The 23,406-nt window shown below is 41.2% G+C and overlaps 1 protein-coding gene and 1 pseudogene across 1 annotated transcript; both read right to left on the bottom strand.

Annotated features, from left to right (window-relative positions):
• Positions 1 to 1,414: 1,414 nt before the first annotated feature.
• On the bottom strand, positions 1,415 to 23,076 carry LOC101105947 (olfactory receptor 5B3-like). The gene is made up of 5 exons (XM_060400189.1): positions 22,975 to 23,076; positions 17,740 to 18,264; positions 17,336 to 17,486; positions 13,336 to 13,416; positions 1,415 to 5,854 (listed from the first exon to the last, which is right to left on the bottom strand). Exon 5 carries the CDS (start codon positions 5,823 to 5,825, stop codon positions 4,875 to 4,877), a length of 951 nt encoding a protein of 316 aa, XP_060256172.1. The 5' UTR covers positions 5,826 to 5,854; positions 13,336 to 13,416; positions 17,336 to 17,486; positions 17,740 to 18,264; positions 22,975 to 23,076; the 3' UTR covers positions 1,415 to 4,874.
• On the bottom strand, positions 17,285 to 18,236 carry LOC101106202 (olfactory receptor 5B2-like; annotated as a pseudogene).
• Positions 23,077 to 23,406: the final 330 nt, after the last annotated feature.

Consider the following 23,406-nt stretch of genomic DNA (forward strand, 5'->3'; position numbering starts at 1 on the left):
CTTGCATGCCTGTGATAAATCCCAGGTGGCTATGATGTATAATTCTTTTTGCCCATTGACTTTAATCTGTAAATACCTTTTGAGGATTTTTACATCTATGTTTATGAAAGATATTGGCCTTTTTGGTTGTAATACCTTTGTTTGGTTTTGTTATTAAGGTATTGTTGGATTCATAGAATGAGTTAAGAAACATTCCCTCTGCTTCTACCCTCTGAAAAAGATTGCAAAGGATTGGTAAAATTTTTTGTAAATGTTTGGTAAAATTCAATAAACTGGCCTGAAAATTTCTGTTCTGGAGAATTGTTAATTGCTAGTTCAACTTCTTTAATAAATATAGGCTAGTTGAGATTGTCTATGTCCTCTTGTGAGATTTTGGCAAACTGTGGCTTTCAAGGAATTATCAGTTTCATCTAGGTAACCAAATCTGCATGCAGAGTTCTTCCTACTATTCTTTCATGATCATTTAACGCCCACAGAATCTGAAATGATATCCCAGCTTTCATTTCTGATGTGACTAATTTGTGTCCTCTTTCTTTGTGTTTCAGTAAGCTTGGTTTGATGCTTATTGATTTTATCAATCTGTTCTAAGAAATAGCTCTTAGTTTCATCGATTTTCTCTTCTTGATTTCCTGTTTTCACTTTCATTGATTTCTGCTCCTAAAGTGTTAGTTACTCGGTCATGTCTGACTCTTCGTGGCCCCACAGACTGTAGCCCACCAGGATCCTCTGTCCATGGAATTCCCCAGGCAAGAATACTGGAGTGTGTTGCCATTTCCTTCTCCAGGGGATCTTTCTGACCCAGGGATTGAAGCTGGGTCTCCTGCATTGCAGGCAGATTCTTTACCATCTGAGCCACTAGATTCCTGCTCTAATTCTTATTATTTATTTTTGTCTGATTACTTTGGATTTAATTTGTTCTTCTTTTCTTGTTTCCTAAGGTGGAAGCTTAGATTATGCATTTTAAATCTTTTATTCCCCAGTATATGCAATCAATGCTGTAAATTTCCTTCTGAATACTACTACTTCTGTATCCCACAAATTCTGATAAATTGTGTTATCATTTTCATTTAGCCCAAAATATCTTAAAATTTCTCTTGAGATTTATTCTTTGATCCACTTTTAAAAAGTACATTCTGCATTGAAAACATGTATATTTTCATATGTGAAATGGATCGCCAGTCCATGTTTGATGCAGGATACAGGGTACTCGGGGCTGGTGCACTGGGATGGTGCAGAGGGATGTGATGGGTAGGGAGGTGGGAGAGGGCTTCAGGATGGGGGACACATGTATACCCGTGGAGGATTCATGTCAATGTTTGGCAAAACCAATACAATATTGTAAAGTAATTAGCCTCCAAAAAGTAAATAAAATAAAATAAAATAAAATATTGCTACAAAAAATAAAAGTATGTTCTTTAATCTCTGCATATTTTATTAATATGTATTTGATTTCCAAGATTTCTTGGTTTCCTTTTCAGATTGTGTGTTGCAGAAAGATAACCAGTTATTATTCTTTCATTTATTTCCTGCTCTCAAATGATGTTAGAATACATGCAGAATTGTCTAAAATCCATAATCATAATTGTCCTTTTAAATATGCAGTTCAAATTAAATAACTTTTCTGAGAGTCACTTTTCTCATCCAAACAATCAGAATAATAACATTTTCCCCATTTAAATTAGATGAGTGGAGTCAATTAAGCCATAGTAGTATAGAAATCTACTATTCCTCATAGTACTGCTGTTATTATTAGTACTATTAATGCTCTTAGAGCTAACATAGCAGATAATGGATTGTATTGATAAAAGTATAAAGCAATAAAAATGCTATAAATATAAAATGTGATCATATTATAGTACTAACAAAGTATAAGTCACAATCAGAAACTCATTTAAACACTGAATGAGGGAATGAGAGAGAGAAGAGGGAGAGAGACAAGAGAGAGATAAAGTGAGAAAATATGGAAGCAAGAGAAGAACTAGAAGGAACAATTTGTTTGATTATAAGCGTATTATAATCATTTAGGAGAAGATACCCAGAGACTATCTACCCAAGGGTACAGCATGGACTTTAGTAATTTTCCTAGATTGTACAGATAAGCGTGATTAATTAGCAACTTAGATGGAGTTGGTTTGGGGAATATTAATTGGTCCTTGAATCCTAGTTTCATTCCTGTTAAAAGTCCTATCCATATAATATCCAGTATACTTATTTCACAAAGATATAAATATTAAATTTAAGCTTACATAGAAATCTTCTAATACAACAACAGATAACAAGAAAAACTGTCATCATGAGTTCCCTTCCTCTTCCTCTCATTCTCCTCCAGCTATTTCGGCACATATGTCAAAATTTGGAACAACTGTTTGCTTTATAGTAAAAATGTATATGTATAGAGCTTCTCCATCTTTGGCTGCACAGAATATAATCAATCTGATTTTGGTATTGGCCATCTGGTGATGTCCACTTGTAGAGTCTCCTCTTATGCTGTTGGAAGAGGGTGTTTGCTATGACCAGTATGTTCCCTTGGCAAAACTCTGTTAGCCTTTGCCCTGCTTCATTCTCTACTCCAAGGCTAAATTTGTCTGTTACTTCAGGTATTTCTTGACTTCCTACTTTTGCATTCCAGGAACTATTTCAAATTCTAAAAGATGATGCTGTGAAAGTGCTGCACTCAATAGGCCAGCAAATTTGGAAAACTCAGCAGTGGCCATAGGACTGGAAAATGTCAGTTTTCATTCCAATCCCTCAAAATGGCAATGCCAAAGAATGCTCAAACTACCACACAGCTGCACTCATCTCACATGCTAGCAAAGTAATGCTCAAAATTCTCCAAGCCAGGCTTCAATAGTATGTGAACTGTGGACTTCCAGATGTCCAAATTGGATTTAGAAAAGGCAGAGGAACCAGAGATCAAATTGCCAAAATCTGCTGGATCATAGAAAAAGCAAGAGAGTTCCAAAAAAACATCTGCTTCTACTTTATTATGCCAAAGCTTTTGACTGTGTGGATCACAACAAACTGTGGAAAATTCTGAGAGAGATGGGAATACCAGACCACCTGACCTGCCTCTTGAGAAATCTGTATGCAGGTCGGGAAGTAACAGAACTGGATATTCAACAACAGACTGGTTCCAAATTGGGAAAGGAGCACGTCAAGGCTGTATATTGTCACCCTGCTTATTTAACTTATATGCAGAGTACATCATGAGAAATGCTGGGCTGGATGAAGCACAAGCTGGAATCAAGATCACTGGGCAAAATATCAATAACCTCAGGTTCACAGATGATACCACCCTTATGGCAGAAAGTGAAGAAGAACTAAAGAGCCTCTTGATGAACGAGAAAGAGGAGAGTGAAAAAACTGGCTTAAAACTCAACATTCAGAAAACTAAGATCATGGCATCTGGTCCCATCACTTCATGGCAAATAGATGGGGAAACAGTGGAAACAGTGAGAAACTTTATTTTTGGGAGCTCCAAAATCACTGCAGATGGTGACTGCAACCACAAAATTAAAAGACACTTGCTCTTTGGAAGAAAAGCTATGATCAACCTAGACAGCATATTAAAAAGGAGAGACATTACTTTGCCATCAAAGGTCTGTCTAGTCAAAGCTGTGGTTTTTCCAGTAGTCCTGTATCGATGTGAAAGTTAGGCTATAAAGAAAGCTGAGTGCCGAAGAATTGATGCTTTTGAACTGTGGGGTTGGAGAAGACTCTTGAGAGTCCCTTGGACAGCAAGGAGATCCAACAAGTCCATCCTAAAGGAAATCAGTCCTGAATATTCATTGGAAAGACTGATGCTGAAGCTGAAATTTCAGTACTTTGGCCATCTGATGTGAAAAACTGACTCGTTGGAAAAGACCCTCATGCTGGGAAAGATTGAAGCCAGGAGGAGAAGGGGATGACAGAGGATGAGATAGTTGGATGGCATCACTGACTCCATGGACATGAGTTTGAGCAAGCCCCAGGAGTTGGTGATGGACAGGGAGGCCTGGCGTGCTGTAGTCCATGGGGTCACAAGGAATCGGACACGACTGAGTAACTGAACTGAACTGATGAATACATACAAATCATGTGTATGTATACTTCCTACCTCTGTAGAAAGAGGGCCTAGAAGTGAAACTCTAATATAAGCGAGCATGCTCAGCACCAAAATCTTGTGTTTAAGGGGCTTCTCTGGTGGTCCAGTGGTTAAGAATCTGTCTTACAATGCAGGGGACATGGGTTCAATCCATGGTCAGGGAACTAAATCCCAAATGCCACAGGACAACTAAACCCACATGCTACAACTTCCGATCCCACGCACCACAAGCAAAGATCCAGATCGCTGCAACTAAGACCCACAGCTAAGCCAGATAAATAAAGAAATGTTTCTAAAAATCTTGGGTTTTAACTACTTTTCGTTTTCTCTGTTTTCCTTACACTCTGGCTACATTATCCTTTGAAAATTGTAAAAATGAGCATGTTGGTTCTATCAAATGACTCAGTCAAGATATAAATATTAATGTATTTTAAATGCTATACTTTTCTCTTGATAAGACATGCTCCTCCAAATCGTATACTTGTATTTAATAGTACAACATTTTGTTTTCAAATTTAACATTTAAATTAAATGCTAAATTAACAGGTTAGCATTTAACCAAAGAAATAGAAGTCTATTACACACATACGTATATTCTAATACATGAGTTAAATATTTTAGTTAAAAAAGCATCCAGGATAAATGAATAGGCCAATGTCCTTAATAAGGTTTTAAACTAGTCAGCCACAAGACATCTTAGCCAGTCTTATTCAGGTATTATATTTCTGGACACAGTGTTTCTTTTTTTTTTTTTCAGGACAAGAGACCTTTTATTGGTCAGGATATCATTTTACATTGTTGAAATCATAATCCTAGGGACAGTTTTACCTACAACAGCCTTCATAAATGCACTCTTTATCTCCTTGTTCCTCAGGCTGTAGACCACAGGGTTCAGCAATGGAATGATCACAGCATAGAACACAGAGGCCATTTTGTCTGTGTCCATGGAGTGACTGGAGCTGGGCTGTAAGTACATGAAGGTAATCGTTCCATAGAAGATGGATACGGCAGCGAAGTGGGAGGCACAGGTGGATAAAGCCTTCTGGTACCCTGCAGATGAGGGCATCTTTAGGATGGTGATAAATATGGACATATAGGATATCAAGATAACCAGGAGAGCAAAAAAGACATTGAAGCTCACTACACAAACTAGAACCAGTTCACTAACCTGTCTGTCAGAACAAGAGAGAACCATGATGGCTGGAACATCACAGAAAAAGTGATGGACCACACTGAACGTACAGAAAGAGAGACTGAAGGTGTCTCCAGTGTGGATGGAGGCGTTCAGGAAACCACAGACATAGGAGCCTGTAGCCAGACCAGCGCACACACTTCGTGTCATGGTGGTGGTGTAGTGTAGGGGTTTACACACGGCTATGTAGCGATCATAGGCCATTGAGGCCAAAAGGTAATTTTCCACAGTGGCAAAGGCTGCAAAAAAGAACATCTGAGCAGCACAGGCATCGTAGGAAATGACCTTGTCTCCTGGAATGAATCCAGCCAGGACTGTGGGAGTGACAGCTGAGGAGTAACAAAGGTCCACCAGAGACAGGTTACTGAGGAAAAAATACATGGGTGTGTGGAGGTGCGAGTCCAATAGCATCAACATGATGATGCCCAAGTTCCCAACCAGGGTGGAGAGGTAGATGAGGGTGAACGTTATAAAGAGCGGGACTTGTAGCTCTGGGTCCCTGGTTAGGCCCAGGAGAAGGAACTGAGTCACTCCTGTCACGTTCTTCATCAGGAAGAGGACTGCAAAGCGCTCTGTGGCTGTGAGAAAACGGAAGCAGTGACAGATACAGAAAGTTCAGTTGAAAAGCGTGCATGCAATATTTCATTACAGTATTATCTTATTACAGTGACAGCTCGTATTTCAATATACTCCAGATAAAGACGCACTTGTCAACAAGACTTAGTCCATTCATTCCATAGAGATTTACATGCTGTTGGATCTGACGGGTCTTCACAGATCATCTCCTCAGTTTTTAAAGTGTATGAGTTTGTAAGCTGAGATGCAGAAAATTAACTTGATAGGGGCTCCCCCGGCGGCTCAGTGGTACAGTCCACCTGCCAGTGCAGGAGACAGGGGTTCTGTTCCTGACGTGGGCGGGTCCCACATGCTGCGGGCAGCTAAGCCCACGCACCACAACTACTGAGCCTGTACTCTACGGCCTGGGAGCCGGACGACTGGGCCCACGTGCCGCAGCTCTGCGCCTGTGCACCCTGTGGCCTGGGCTCCCAGCAAGAGAAGCCACAGCAGCAAGAAGCTCGTGGGCCCCAGCCAGAGGGTGACCCCTGCTCTCCACAGCCAGAGAGGAGGCCCTGCAGCAATGAAAACCCAGCACAGCCAACAGTATAAATGTCAAATAAAAACTCTAAAAAAGAAAACTAACTTGCTCATAGCTAGCCCAGAATAAACACATCTGCCAACTCACTCTTTCCCGAGCCCAGTAAAAGCCCGTCCTTGCATGTGGTTCCTCTGCAGGAACTTCTGCCGGCACCTTCTATGCTGTCGTGCAGTCACCAAGTCGGGTCTGACTCTAAACACATATTAATCATATTTCAAGAACATCGTGTCTTGATAGGATATTGCATTCCTTTAAATTATAATGCACAAGAGGTTGAGCAATCTTGTCTATTTTTAAATGAGTGTTAATTAACAAGGCATGCTTTGGACCCAAGGCAATCTCTGAAGCCACACGGAGTGGCTCCTGAAATAATGGTTTTTATTGTGTTTAAATCAAACTGAGTTTAACTCCATTCCTGGTTACTCATTGCCTTCATCGGTCTGAACTCAGCGTTTGATGTTTCAGAGAAGTAGCTGAGAAGCAGGTGCATAGTGCGTGTGATGAGATAACTGAAGCGGCAGGGGCTGACCAACCAGCAGGCAGTTCTGAGGGGAAGACAGAGCGTTAGGTATGGAGCTGAGGGTTGGAGATGAGGTAGATATTAGCTCTGCCTTTTACTACCTGGGAGTAACTCTAACCTAACTCACCTGAAGCTCGTATTTCCATCTGCAAAATTAGGACCATTAGGACCCTACTTTATAGTATTGTTGTGAAAATTAAATAAAGTAATACATTTAAAAATAAAATTCTGGATGGTTAGCATAGTCTAAGAGTAGGTATATTGTCACCTTGCTTATTTAACTTATATGCAGAGTACATTATGAGAAACGCTGGACTGGAAGAAACACAAGCTGGCATCAAGATTGCCGGGAGAAATATCAGTAACCTCAGATATGCAGATGACACCACCCTTATGGCAGAAAATGAAGAGGAGCTAAAAGCCTCTTGATGAAAGTGAAAGAGGAGAGCGAAAAAGTTGACTTAAAGCTCAACATTCAGAAAACGAAGATCATGGCATCTGGTCCCATCACTTTGTGGGAAATAGATGGGAAAACAGTAGAAACAGTGTCAGACTTTATTTTTGGGGGCTCCAAATTCACTGCAGATGGTGACTGCAGCCATGAAATTAAAAGACGCTTACTCCTTGGAAGAAAAGTTATGACCAACCTAGATAGCATATTCAAAAGGAGAGACATTACTTTGCTGACTAAGGTCCGTCTAGCCAAGGCTATGGTTTTTCCTGTGGTCATGTATGGATGTGAGAGTTGGACTGTGAAGAAGGCCAAGCACCAAAGAATTGATGCTTGTGAACTGTGGTGTTGGAGAAAACTCTTGAGAGTCCCTTGAACTGAAAAGACATCCAACCAGTCCATTCTGAAGGAGATCAGCTCTGGGATTTCTTTGGAAGGAATGATGCTAAAGCTGAAACTCCAGTACTTTGGCCACCTCATGCGAAGAGTTGACTCATTGGAAAAGACTCTGATGCTGGGAGGGATTGGGGGCAGGAGGAGAAGGGGACAACCTAGGATGAGATGGCTGGATGGCATCACTGACTCGATGGACGTGAGTCTGAGTGAACTCTGGGAGTTGGTGATGGACAGGGAGGCCTGGCGTGCTGCGATTCATGGGTTTACAAAGAGTCAGACACGACTGAGCGACTGAACTGAACTGAACTGAACTGAACTGATGACCCTATTTTTAGTATTGTTGTGAAAATTAAATAAAGTAATACATTTAAAAGTAAAATTCTGGATGGTTAGCATAGTCTAAGAGTAATAGTGATTATACTGTTATGAGGATGGGATGCTTATCGATATGTTGGTTTGCAAAAATTGGGTGGTGACCTGGAGGGCTTCAGGAATGCACAAGTTTTAGCCTTACAACCTTCCCCCTCAATCTGCCTATTTTCACACACAAGCGGCACCGAGATCGCTCTGTTTCCTCCAGTGTTTCTCGGGCTGCCCTTGCTCTGCCTATACGATTGGCTGTTTCAGTAATTACATGGGACCCATTCTCCTGCTTAATTTCTTCCTCGAAATACAGACCTTATTTGAAACAGTCCCTTTTAAAAAGCTCATTCTTTCTCTTATTACTGTCGTCTCAGCAGAACCACAGGGGTCTAGCATGGAAAGCCCCTTGTTTGCGGGCTGTCTTCATTCTCTAGAGCTGTTGTTACTGATTCCAAGCTCACTCTGCTCACCAGACGACAGGCCGATGAATCTGAGAGACACGGTGTTGTGGAAGGGAATATGACTTTATTCAGAAAGCCAGCTGACTGAGAAGATGGCAAACAAATGTCTCAAAATAATCATCTTACTAGGGCTTGGATGCCAAGTTCTTTCTAGATCAGAGATGGAGGAGAGGTGAGGAAGCAAAATAAGAAGGCCGTTCATTTTGTAAAGACCTCCTAGAATGGCAAGCCTCGGGCAGGGGGTGTGTTCATTTCTTCCTTCTTGCCATCTACAGGCGGACAGGGTTCTCAGCAAAGGCACTTCAGTGTGAGTCTGGCAGAGGGGCAGAGTTTTCTGAGTCAGGCCTTTATGTATGTTATGTTGTAACAAAAGCAACAAAAACAAGTCAAAGAAACAGTTTCAGTAGGGAGTCAGAATTGGTTCTTCCCCCCAACACTATTTTGGTGGCAAGCGTAATGTTGTAAAGTATTCCATTAGAATCTCTTCTGGTGTAGGAACAGCGTTTTAAATACTTTTCTTCTAACTGGGAGCCTTTAGAAGGCATCTATCTTATGCTAACTACTAACAGAGGTGTGACGTAAATCCAACCCCTTACAATTACACATGGAAGTGACAAATAGATTCAAAGGATTAGATCTGATGGACAGAGTGCCTGAAGAACTACGGACAGAGGTTTGTGACTTTGTACAGGAGACAGGGATCAAGACCATCCCCATGGAAAAGAAATGCAAAAAAGCAAAATGGCTGTCTGGGGAGGCGTTATAAATAGCTGAGAAAAGAAGAGAAGCAAAAGGCAAAAAAGAAAAGGAAAGATATACCCATTTGAAAGCAGAATTCCAAAGAATAACAAAAAGAGATAAGAAAGCCTTCTTCAGCGATCAGTGCAAAGAAATACAACAGAATGGGAAAGGCTAGAGATCTCTTCAAGAAAATTAGAGATACCAAGAGAACATTTCATGCAAAGATGGGCTCAATAAAGGACACAAATGGTATGGACCTAACAGAAGCAGAAGATAATAAGAAGTGACAAGAATATACAGAAGAACTATACAGAAAAGATCTTCATGACCCAGATAATCATGATGATGTGATCACTCACCTAGAGCCAGACATCCTGGAATGTGAAGTCAAGTGGACCTTAGAAAGCATCACTACGAACAAAGCTAGTGGAGGTGATCGAATTCCAGTTGAGCTGTTTCAAATCCTGAAAGATGATGCTGTGAAAGTGCTCTACTTAATAAACCAGCAAATCTGGAAAACTCAGCACTGGCCACAGGACTGGAAAAGGTCAGTTTTCATTCCAATCCCAAAGAAAGGCAATGCCAAAGAATGTTCCAACTACCACACAATTGCACTCACCTTACATGCTATCAAAGTAACGCTCAAAATTCTCCAAACCAGGCTTCAACACTACGTGAACCATGAATTTCCAGATGTTCAAGCTGGATTTAGGAAAGGCAGATGAAGCGGAGATCAAATTGCCAACATCCACTGGATCATGGAAAAAGCAAGAAAGTTCCAGAAAAACATCTATTTCTGCTTTTTTGACTATGCCAAAGCCTTTGACTGTGTGGATCACCACAAACAGTGGAAAATTCTGAGAGAGATGGGAATACCAGACCATCTTACCTAACTCCTGAGAAATCCGTATGCAGGTCAAGAAGCAATAGTTAGAACTGGACATGGAACAACAGACTGGTTTCAAACAAGGAAAGGAGTATATCAAGGCTGTATATCGTCACCCTGCTTATTTAACGTATATGCAGAGTACATCATGAGAAACGCTGGGCTGGAAGAAGCACAAGCTTGAATTTAGATTGCTGGGAGAAATACCGATAGCCTCAGGTATTCAGATGACACCACCCTTAAGGCAGAAAGCGAAGAAGAAGAGCCTCTTGATGAAAGTGAAAGAGGAGAGTGAAAAAGTTGGCTTCAAGCTCAACATTCAGAAAACGAAGATCGTGGCATCTGGTCCCATCACTTCATGGCAAATAGATGGGGAAACAGTGGAGACAGGGGTTGACTTCATTTTTGAGGGCTCCAAAATCACTGCAGATGGTGACCGAAGTCATGAAATTAAAAGACGCTTGCTCCTTGGAAGTAAAGCTATGACCAACCTAGACAGCATATTAAAAAGCAGAGACATTACTTTGCCAACAAGGTCCATCTAGTCAAAGCTATGGTTTTCCCAGTAGTCATGTGAGAGTTGGATGTGAGAGTTGGACTATAGAGAAAGCTGAGCACCAAAGAATTGATGCTTTTGAACTGTGGTGTTGGAGAAGACTCTTGAGAGTCCCGTGGACAGCAAGGAGATCAAACCAGTCCATCCTAAAGGAGATCAGTCCTGAATATTCATTGGAAGGAATGATGCTTAAGCTGAAACTCCAGTACTTTGGCCACCTGACTCAAAGAACTGACTTATTGGAAAAGACCCCGATGCTGGGCAAGATTGAAGGTGGGAGGAGAAGGGGACGACAGAGGATAAGATGGTTGGATGGCATCACCGACTTAATGGACATGGGTTTGAGTAAGCTCTGGGAGTTTGTGATGGAGAGGGAAGTGTGGCGTGCTGCAGTCCATGGGGTCGCAAAGAGTTGGACACAACTGAGCAACTGAACTGAATTGAACATTTTCCTCCTAAAACTTTTGCAACTTCGTTTTACAAGCCTGTACCTTGAAGATATTATGTTTACCAGCCCAAACACACACGACCACTTTTAGCATATACTATGTTTTGTTACCAACCAGTTCTTTATAGATAAATGAGTGGTGTGTGTGTGTGTGTGTGTGTGTGTGTGTGTGTGTGTGTAAGGAAAGTAGCATTATGATTTCTACTTTACCATTAGGAAATTAAAGACTTAAGAAGTTATGTGTTGCTCTAATATTGCACAGTTAGTATGAGAGTCGAGATTCAAGAGTTAAATCCACTTTTGGTCAAATCAAAAGTCTATGCTTTTAGCCATTCACTGCTAACTTGTGTACACATTCTAGTAAAATAAGCATGAAATTATGAAGAAAGGGTCAAAATGCAGTTTGGAGTTTGTTAATTCCTGTTAGACACTTTTATGTTGCTGTTGTTCAGTTGCTAAGATGTGTTCAACTCTTTATGCCCTCCAGGCTCCTCTGTCCATGGAATTTCTCAGGCAAGAACACTGAAGTGGGCTGCCATTTCCTTCTCCAGTGATCATCCTGCCCCAGAGATTGAACCCACATCTCCTGCACTGGCAGGCAACTTCTTTTTTAAAAAAGGTAATTTATTTTTTATTGAAGGATAATTGCTTTACAGAATGTTGTTGTTTTTGGTCAAACCTTAACGTGAATTAGCCATAGGTATACATGTATCCCCTCTGTTTTGAACCTCCCTCCCATCTCCCTCCCCACCCCACCCCTCTAGGTTGACACAGAGCCCCTGTTGGAGTTTCCTGAGCATACAGCGAGTCCCCGATGGCTATCTATTTTAATATGGCAATGCAACTTTCCATGTTACTCTTTGCATACGTCTCACCCTCTCCCCACGCCCGTAAGCCTATTCTCTATGTCTCTTTCTCCCATTTCTCCCATTGTCCATTGCAGCACTATTTACAATAGCTAGATCATGAAAGCAACCTAGATGCGCATCGACAGATGAATGGATAAAGAAGTTGTGGATATGTACACAATGGAATATTACTCAGCCATAAAAGGAACACATCTGAGTCAGCTCTAATGAGGTGGATGAGCCTAGGACCTATTTAGTGAAGTGAGTCAGAAAGAGAGAGATAAACAACGCATTCTAACACACATATAAGGAATCTAGAAAAATGGTACTGAAGAATTCATCTGGCAGGCAGCTTCTTTACAGTGAGCCACCAGGGAAGCCCAGGTGCTGTTACAGTTTAAGTGTAAGCAGGAAGGGTTAACTTAGATTTTACACGGGGTCTGCTTCTGCGACTTTAAGCCTTGTTTTGCTGCTTTTGTTATTGCAGACATGCACAGTGGCCTACCTCAGAGAGAGAGCCTGATTCTGGCCGCCCGGGAAGGATGCCCCACTCTTGAGGCCTTTGTGTCCCCAGGGGCAGTGCCAGTGCCCCTCACATGCTACTAACTCTCCTGGCCCCAAGATCCACTTTGGGAGGCCAGAATCACAGGTAGATGTGGCATCCTCGTTAGCCGACATGACAGGAGGTATTCCGTTTCACAGCAGCCATGAAATGACTTAAGGAAGTGAAGTGAACACGTCCCCCTGCCTGAGGCTCGCCAGTCTAGGAGATATTTGCAGGAATTAAATGGTCTTTTTACTTTGTTTCCTCACCTCCCCTTTGCCCCCCAAATCTCTGATCCATAAAAGAACCTGGCCACCAAGCCCCCGGCAAGAGGATTATTTTGAGACACTAGCTTGCGGTCTTCTCCACCAGCCAGCTTCCAAATAAAGTCCCTTCCTAGTCCCATCACCTCATCTCAGATTCATTGACTTTTCTTGCAGCAAGCCAAGCAAGCTTGGACTCAGTAACATGAGGATCTTTTTACCTCTGCTTTTTTTGTTCGTTAGTATTGATTTGTTTCTTACTTCTATGGAGCAGCCAATATTTGATGAACAAGATGAAATTACTACTCAATCAGAGAATCTATCTAGGTTATTTTTCTGTTCATATCTTTTGGAAAGCAGGATGGGGTTTCCTGGGTATCAGTAAACTCTACTGATGGAAGTTTGACGTTTGCATCCCAGTCTCACCTCGATATCAGCTGTAGAATGATGCAGAAATACTGTCAGAGGAGCTCTCCTTCCAATTATGGTCTCATGATCCCAAAGTCTCTAAGGCAGGAAAATGGAAGAAAGAATATTAACATGGTTTAATCCCTGAACTTCCTGTGCATTCTCTCTGTCTCCTTAACTCCTCCTCCTTTGAACAATAAACATCGTAGGATTACCTCTGTCATATAATTCACAGAACTGTTTCTGTAAATAACAAATTCCAATAAGAGATTATCCTTTAAGAGCCAGTCAACTTCATTTTTCTCTTGGGGTGTTTCCCTGGCTCTGGGTACAGGTACATGTCAAATGCTGGGATGAAGCTTCTGTGTACTGACAAGTATGACTAGTCAGATGAATAAATGATGGCTGTATGGGTTCAGCATGCAGAGCCGTCCCTCTAAAATGAGGTCACATGGATACTGGGCTTTCAAAGGCTAATGCTGGGGGGGCGTGAGGATGTTATAGAGACGCAGAGTTCGCCAGGAATTTCCCTCGTGGGCATGTCTACAGGTTCTCACCCTACTTTCCCATGAAAGGCGCAATTAAACTGCCTGTGGGGACCATGCTGATTATTCCCTTTGTACACACATGTTTTTTTACTACTTCTTTTTTTCTTGTTATTTTGGTCAATTTATTATGAACACATAATTTACATATAATTTACGTACAGTAATATCCAAAATTTTAGTGTACAGTTCTAAGACTTTTGTTAAGTTTACTTTCAAAGAACCGCTATCACCTGAATAAATTCCTATAAACTTCTTTGGGTAAACACATTTTCCTATCGACTACCCCTGACAATCAGAGAGCTTTGCCTTTGCAACAGTGTCCCTCACTGCAATCCTGGAATACGCACTCTGAGTTGGTAATCTTTCACTTAGTATTTGGAATTCACTCTTGTTATTACTTGTGTCATAACGGAATCTTTACTGCAGAATCATATTCTGCACAATGGACATTACAGTTTGTTTATCCTACTTCGTAGCTGAGGAACATTAGTGTTTGTTTAAGGGTCTGGTGATTAGAAATAAAACTGACATAAACATTTGCCTAAGATATTTGAACACAAGCATTCACATCATTTGGATAAATATCTAGATGGGCTGCTTGATCATAGGGTGAGTATGTGTTTATTTAAATGAAACATTGCCAAGATATTTTCTGAAGTGTTCTACCATGTCAATTTCTTACCAGCAATGCATTAGAATTATTTTACATTTTTACCATTATTTGGTATTTGTTTTTAAATTTAAATTTATTTCTTATGTCATTTTTCAAAGGCATTATAATGTCATTTTCCATATTCAGTATGCTGTGTATTACATTCTCATGGCTCCTGTGTTTTATCACTGGAAGTTGGTGCCTCTCATCCCCTTCACCTCTTTTGCACCCTTACTCCCACCCCAGGGGCAGCCATCAGTTATTTCTCTATGAGTATGTTTTCAGTTTGTTCTGTTTGTGTTTTAGATTATCATAATGGTCAGAATGACCGTCATCAAAACATCTGGAGAGGATGTGGAGAAAAGGGGATCCTCCTACACTGTCAATGGGAATGCAACTTCGCACACTACAGAGAAGAGTATGGAGGTTCCTCAGAAAGCTGAAAATGGAACTAGCGCACAATCCAGCAATCCCAGTCCTGGCACATTTCAGAGAAAACAATAGTTCAAAAAGATACATGCACTCCAGTGATCATCGCAAAGGTGTTTACAATAGCCAGGACATGGCGACAACCTAAATGTCCATCGACAGGTGAATGGATGAAGAAGATGCGGTAGGTGTACACAGAGGAATATTTCTCAGTCGTTAAAAAAGACTGAAATAACGTCATCTGCAGCAACATGGCTGGACCTAGAGACTGTCATGCTAAGTGAAGTAAGTCGAACAGAGAGAGATATATGTGGAACCTTATTCTGCTCACATGTGGAATCTTAAAAAGTGATCACACTAATGAACTTAGTTATGAAACAGACTCACAACCTTTGAAAGCAATCTTGCAGTTATCAGAATGCAGAGGTGAAGTGGTGTAATGAATTAGGAGCCTGGGATTACCATACACACACTACTATGCATGGGGCTTCCCAGGCGGTGCTAGAAGGAACCTGCCAGCCGACGCAGGAGACGTAAGAGACGCAGGTTCCATCCCTGGGTGGGGAAGATCCCCTGGAGGAGGTCACGGCAACCCACTCCAGTATTCTCGCCTGGAGAACCACATGGACAGAGGAACCTGGAGGGTTATAGTCCATGGGGTCACAAAGAGTCAGACACGACTGAAACGACTTAGTATGAAAACACTAATATATGCAAAGCAGATAATCAACAAGGACCTACTGTATAGCCCTGCAACTCTACTCAATATTCTGTAATAAATTGTATAGGAAAACAATCTGAAAAAGAATGTATATATACTGAATCGCTTTTCTGTACACCAAAAACTAACACAATATTGTAAATCAACAATGTGTGTGTTCAGTCGCTCAGTCATATTCAACTCTTAGCACATCCATGGACTGTAGCCTGCCAGGCTTCTCTGTCCATGGAATTTTCCAGGCAAGAATACTGGAGTGAGTTGTCATTTCCTCCTCCAGGGGTCTTCCTTGGATCGAACTCCTGTCTCCTGAACCTCCTGCAGTGGCAGGCAGATTCTTTATCACTAGCTTCACATTCCAATATAAAATAAAAATTAAAATTTAAAAAGAGGAGTTTTAGGAAAATCGAAATACTCTTCATGGTATTATAATGATGCATTCAGTTCATTATACATTTGTCCAAACCAGTAGCATGTAGAATACCATTAGGGTGAGCTATGGATTTGGGTTGATTATTTTATCTTATTGAAAATTGTAGTGTGAATATGTTGTGATTCAGTCAAGAAGAAATATTAATTCAACATATTTATGTATCTCCTAATAAAATGTGCCAAAAGAGTACAGAATTTCATTTAAAATAATTATTTTTCTCCTATTCAGAATCACAGAATAGTTATTCAACAAAAGAAATAACTGCAAATAGACATAATTTTATATTTAATATCAAATAACTGCTAAAATTATTTTTATTAAAAACTAGTCACAGTTCACTTTTTCATTCAAAAGAAGTTTTACTGGAGTATGGTTGATTTACAATACTTTGTTAGTTTCTGTTATACAGAAAAATGAATCAGTTATGCACATATATATATATGTCCACTTTTTGTAGATTCTTTTCCCATATAGGTCGTTACAGAATATTAAGTAGAGTTCCTTGTGCTATACAATAAGTTCTCATTAGCTATCTATTTTACATACAGTAGTGGGTACACGTCAGTTCCAATTGACCAATTTATCCCTTCCTTCCCCATTCCCTCCTAGTAACCATGAGTTTGCTTCTAATGTCTGTGAACCTGTTTCTTTTTTGTAAATAAGTCAATTTTACCTTTTTTTTTCCTGATTCCACATATAAGTGATATCATATATCTTTGTGTGACTGACTTCACTCATATGAGAATCTCGTGCTCCATCCGTGTTGCTGCAGATGGCATTCTTTTGTTATTTCTTATGCCAGCCACATTTCATTTACCTTTGACAAATTCCTCTTTCCAGTGTGTATGTGCCCACATGAGACACATACCTGCACCTTTGTTTATGGGCTTGACTGTACTCCTGTTTTAGCGTTGATGTTTGCATTGACAGGTAGTCAGCCAAATGTAAGTGAAAATAGCATCAATAAGTTTTGACAAGTGGTTCTTAACACTTCTAAAGCTTCCCATTAGCCAGTCTCATTCAGGTTTTAGATTTTAAAATATGTTTTATTTTTTACTGGGTGACAGATTTTTAAAGAGATAAAGATGTCACCTCAAAAATGTAATTTTTTTCAAGTCCACAGACTTGAAAAGCAACAAGTTACATGGCGAAAGTCTGAGAGGAGTTAGATAAGATTACTGTGCATACTACAGTGTTAAAAGTCCCAACGCTATAGATATATCTGTCTTCTCAACTACCTTCTTGAATGCACTCTTGACCTCCTTGTTCCTCAGGCTGTAGACCAGTGGGTTCAGCATGGGGATGACAGTGGCGTAGAACACGGACGCCACTTCGTCTGAGCCCAGGGAGTGGCTGGAGCTGGGCTGTAAGTACACGAAGATGCCGGTCCTGTAGAAGATGGCGACAGCGGTGAGGTGGGAAGCGCAGGTGGAGAAGGCCTCCTGGCGACCCCGAGCTGAGTGCATCTTCAAGATGTTTACAAATATGAACAGGTAGGAGATCAGTATAACCAGAAGGGCAAAAGAGACATTAAAGCTCGACATGAAAACAAGAACCACCTCGCTAATGTGCTTTTCAGAGCAAGAGAGAGCCAGGACAGCTGGGACATCACAGAAGAAATGATGGACCGTGATGGACTTACAGAAAGGAAGACTGAATACGTCTCCAACATGGAAGCAGGCATTGAGAAACCCGCAGATGTAGGACCCTATGGCCAGATGAGCAGACACGCTTGCCGCCATAGTTGTGGTATAATGCAGAGGTCTGCACACGGCTGCATAGCGATCATAGGCCATTGAGGCCAGAAGATAATTTTCCACAGTAGCAAAGGCGATGAAGAAGAGCATCTGAGCAGCACATGCATTGTAGGAGATGAACTTGTCTCCGATAAGTACCCCAGCCGTGGCTTTTGGAGTGACGGCCAAGGAGTAGCCGAAGTCCACCAGAGACAGGTTACTGAGGAAAAAGTACATAGGAGTGTGCAGACGGGAGTCCAAGAGAATCAGTGTGACCATTCCCAGGTTTCCGACCAGAGTGACGAGGTCTGTGAGAGTGAACGTGATACAGAGGGGGCTGCGCAGCTCGGGGCACTGGATAGTCCGAGAGGATGAACCTACTCACGTCTGTGCTGTTTTCCATTAGTGCTGTTTGGGAACCATGAGACGTCCTGGAGCAATGAGAAATAAACGGAAAAGTGACCCATGAAATAATAAATTGTAATGAAATGGAAGTGCCTAATTACCTTGTGCATTATGTCATTAATAATTTGTACTTCAAAATTATCTTGATTTAATGCTAAGAGCTTTACATTTAAGTTTGTGCATGTGGCCACTCGTGGTAAAGAACCCGCCTACCCATGCAGGAGACGTAAGAGACGTGGGTTTGATCCCTAAGTTGGGAAGATCCCATGGAGTAGGAAATGGCAACCCATTCCAGTATTCCTGCCTGGAGAATCCCATGGACAGAGAAGCCTGGCGGGCTACAGTCTGTAGGGTCGCGAAGAGCTGGACACGACTGAAGCGATTTAGCATGCACACACGTGTGTGTGTGTTTGTGTGTGTGTGTTTGTGTGTTTGTGTGTGTATGTGTTTGTGTGTGTGTTTGTGTGTGTATGTGTTTGTGTGTGTATGTGTTTGTGTGTGTGTGTTTGTGTGTATGTGTTTGTGTGTGTGTGTTTGTGTGTGTATGTGTTTGTGTGTGTGTGTTTGTGTGTGTGTGTTTGTGTGTGTATGTGTTTGTGTGTGTGTGTTTGTGTGTGTATGTGTTTGTGTGTGTATGTGTTTGTGTGTGTGTGTTTGTGTGTGTATGTGTTTGTGTGTGTATGTGTTTGTGTGTGTGTGTTTGTGTGTGTGTGTTTGTGTGTGTGTGCATATATGTGTGTACACTGGATAGCGTTATTATGTTTACGTTACCACTACAAGAATTAGAGCTTTGAGAAGTTATGTGATATTCTACAAATACATTGTATGAAGAACTTTCAGAATTCAAGATTGAAGTCCAGTTTCAATATAATGAAAAAGATGTGTGCATTTATCCACTCCATTGTCAGTATATCTAAAGGCGCCTGTATAATAAGGATGAGGTTATGGGGAAAAGGTTACACTGCAGTTTGATCTTGCGAGTTCATTTGGTTCCCTGTGCAGTTTAAAAATGATCACTTTCACACATATGCCTTTGTTTTAAACCTCCAATGGGAGACCAGCTGAAATTAACACCTACACAATCAAAGTATCATATATCTTATTTTTTTAACTTCTTTTTATTCAAGGCTTCCCTGATAGCTCAGTTGGTAAAGAATCCACCTGCAATGCAGGAGACCCCTGTTCAGTTCCTGGGTTGGGAAGATCCCCTGGAGAAGGGAAAGGCTACCCACTCCAGTATTCTGGCCTAAAGAATTCCATGGACTGTATAGTCCATGGGGTCACAAAAAGTCAGACACGACTGAGCAACTTTCACTTATTCAGGAAGCAGCAGGACTCATAATTATCACTAAATCCCTTACTAACCAATGTTTTGACATTTATACCCCAGGTTCTACCGACCCAGGAATCGAACCCAGGTCTCCCGCATTGTAGGCAGATGCTTTACCTTCTGAGCCACCAGGGAAGCCCCAACTACTATTATAAAAATATTCAAAGCATCTGCTCCTGTGCTCTAATAATTCATAGCATGCATAGTCTCCCCACACCTTTTAAATGGATTGCACTTTTTACTAAAAATCCCTGGGTTAGGAAGATCCCCTGGAAAAGGAGATGGCAATCACTTCAATATTCTCTCTTTAAAAATTCCCTGGACAGAGGAGCCTGGCAGTTTACAGTCCATGGGGTGGCAAAGAGTCACACATGACTGAGGGACTGAGCACACACACGTTGATATACATGGACTATAATAGCTTACCTTGATCCTTGACGGGAAGAGACAATCAATTTTGAATAGTGAGTGTGAAGTGAGAAATTCAGCCATAAAATAGTTCGTCAGTACTGAAAGAGGGTAGTGGTCAAAAGGTTCCGAATTCTCTAAAGCAGAGAAATACAGAGGAAGAAAACTAACGAAGATGGAGGAGCCTGGGTTCAAGTTTCAAATCCATTATCAATTCTTATTGTGCCCCAAAAGGAGTCACTTAGCCTCTCCTTATTTGCAAGATAAATGTAATAAAATAACTTCCCTCACATAATTTACAGATCTAGTCGCTGTAGATAGTAAATAAGGGAAGGTTGGCATCATTTTTATATAGAGGTGGTTTTCTTGGCCATGGTTGTAGGCACATAGCAGTTTCTCAGGTAGGAGGGAGACCTTGTACAATGATGATAATTAACTTTCTGGTGAGTATACGCTGACCAGGGAGCTTGGCATGCAGTCAGGCCCCTCTAAAGAGATGTTGCTTGGAGTGTTGTTGGTGTTTCAGAGGCTGGTGCAAGGGAACCAGGAGTGAATCATAGACATGGAGCTCTCCGAGGGTGCCCCCGTGGGACCATCTACAGCTCCTCACCCCACCTTCCCAGGGAAGAAGCAGGTGAACACCCTGTGGGGACCTTATTGCATATGAGTGTGCATGCATGTTTTGGTATTACTTGTTCTTTCCTCTTGAGTTTTTCTAAATACATAATTCACAAATATTACAATCTACAGTTTTTGTATATAGTTTTTAAAATTTGGCCTAACGTATATGGTTATGTGTTACTGCAATCAAGATATAAAACCGTTCTATCACGTCGACAAAACCTGTGGTTCTTTCTGATCCACTCCTGCTCCTCCCTGCGGCCCCCAGAAACCACACAAATGCCTTGCGTACAAACTTTGCCTTAGCAAGAATATCCTTAGCTAGACTTCTAGCATATTTGGTCTTGGAGTCTTGTTTCTTTCACTTACTATAATGCAATTAACATCCATCAATGCTGTTAACCTGACTATCAGTGGAATTTTTTGAATAGTCTTCCATTTTCATCAGCTCCTCCTTGTTGCGTGCATGCATGCTAAGTTGCTTCACTCGTGTCTGACTTTTTGCAGCCCTACAGATTGTAGCTTGCCAGGCTCCTGTCCATGGAATTTTCCAGGCAAGAATACTGGAGTGGATTGTTATTTCCCCTTCCAGGAGAAGTTTCCAACCCAGGGGTCGAATTCTTGTACCTCTTGCGTTGAGAGTCGGGTTCTTTACCAGTAGTGCCAGAGACATTACGTTGGTTCTAGTGTTTAGGGATTACAAATAAAGAGAAATAAAAAATAGATTAAGACAAATAAAAATGAAAACACTACATACCAAACATTGAATAGTTAACAGAAACAGTGTTCATAGAGATCCTTACAGCTGTGAGTGTTTATTTTAGGAATGAGTAAAATCTCAAGGGAAAAGAAGTACTCACTAAAACCAAAATTTAGACAAAGCAGGAAATAGTACAGATTCGAGTGGAAATACGTAAAATACACAATAAAAATATGTAATCTGCAGTAGAAGCCATACGAAGCTAATAAACCCATACCCAGCTTTCTCTATATCCCGGATTGCTTATTTACTAAAATTAAAAAAATAACTGGTGCGTGTATTTGCGTGCAACATGATGTTTCAATGTACATATACACAGTGATATGATTGTCGCTGTTAATGTAATCAACATAAACGTTTTTTCATACACTCACTTGGTTTTCTATGTATGTATTTCACAGCATTATTCACAATAGCCAAGCTAAGGAAACAATCTAAGTGTCTCTGAAGGATACATGGATAAAGAAAGTGTGGCATATATACATGCAATGGAATAATATTTAGCCTTAAAAAGAGGAGATATTGCCTTTTGCAACAGCATAAATAAACCTGGAGGACATTATACTAAGTGAAATAAGTCACAACTGGAAAGAAAATTTCTGCCTGATCTCACTTATGTGTGGACTCTAAGAAAACTAAATACAAAGAAACAGGTAGTAGAATAGTGGCTCTTTCTGTTGCAATGTTAGTTTTTTCACTTTTATGGTGAAATGAAAATATCTCCTGCCATATCAATAAGCAAGAAATGTCACAGCCATCAGCGATTTCTGGCCTCCAAACATGAATGAGGGCTCCCCAAGCTGGGATCCCTCAGATGCCTCCACCCTCCAGGGCAATTGCTTAGGAGCTGGGGAAGGCAAGAAGCAACCTACTGCACATCCACCATCCCTTAGGGTGAGCCAGGAAACAGGATTGGCCCCAGAGAGCGGAGGGAGGTGCACATGAAAGGAAAGAATTCGCAGAGCCCAGGGGCTTGCATCTCCTGTACAAAGAATGCTAAATTCCTTAACTTGATACGTTCAGACTGCCTGCTCCCTTTGTTGCAAACTTGTATATAGCCTGACTTCCTCTCCTGCCTCCTTGGAGCAGTTTTCTCAGAGCTACGGAGATGCTGTCTCCCTGGCTCGGAGTCCTAAACATTCCCAGCAAATAAAATAGCTCTTTACTTTCAGGTTGTGACTATATTATATTTTGAAATAAGTCACTAAGTCGAGCTTACTGAACTCCAGGTGTTGTGGAACTAAGCTCCACCTCCTAGAGGGGGCAATGTTCTAACAAGAGCTCTGTTAGTGAGATTTGTCTCTTCTTCCCGATTTATTAATTACTTAGTCATGTATTTTTGTTAGTGTGTTCTCATACATATGTGCCTTGGGTTGTAATCCAATCCCAGGTTATTTTTTTTGCTCTAGTTATTCCCATTTTCACCACGTGAACAGTTTTCCACTGGATCCTTTGTCTCCCTGACATAGCACGAGCCTTCTGTTCTTTGAGCATTTCTTTACTTCGTGGCACTACAGAACGCTCTCGGCATAATGCTCTTGTTTTTCCTCTTCCCCCAAACCAGAATCAACACTTAAAAACCTGGCGGCTTAAAAGAACAGAAAGCTATTCTCTCACAGTTCCAAAAGCGAGGCATCCAACGTCAGTTTCACCATGCCAGATCAGCGGTGATCCCTTCGGAGGCTGTAGGATCGGATCCATTATCGCTTTTTCCACTTCTGGTAATTGCACCACTCCAGTCTCTGTCTCCATAGCTACACCGCCTTCCCCTCCTCTGTGAGCCAATCTCTCTGACTTCTTCTTACAGGGATACAGGTGATTTCCTTTAGGGCCCGCATGTATAATCCAGGACTGTTGCTCAGTCTTAAACCCTTAACATAACCACAGCTGCACGGTTCCCAGCCTACACAAGTTCACATGGGAACATTCTACACGATCTTTGAAAACTGACTATAACTCAAAAATGGCTCTAACATTAACTAATTAAGTTTCAACAGAGAAACATCATGATAAAGACAGATGCGAATCTTATGATATACTTCACTGCCT

The sequence above is a fragment of the Ovis aries genome, chromosome 15, assembly GCF_016772045.2.
Source record: "Ovis aries strain OAR_USU_Benz2616 breed Rambouillet chromosome 15, ARS-UI_Ramb_v3.0, whole genome shotgun sequence".
Taxonomy (NCBI): Eukaryota; Metazoa; Chordata; class Mammalia; order Artiodactyla; family Bovidae; genus Ovis; species Ovis aries.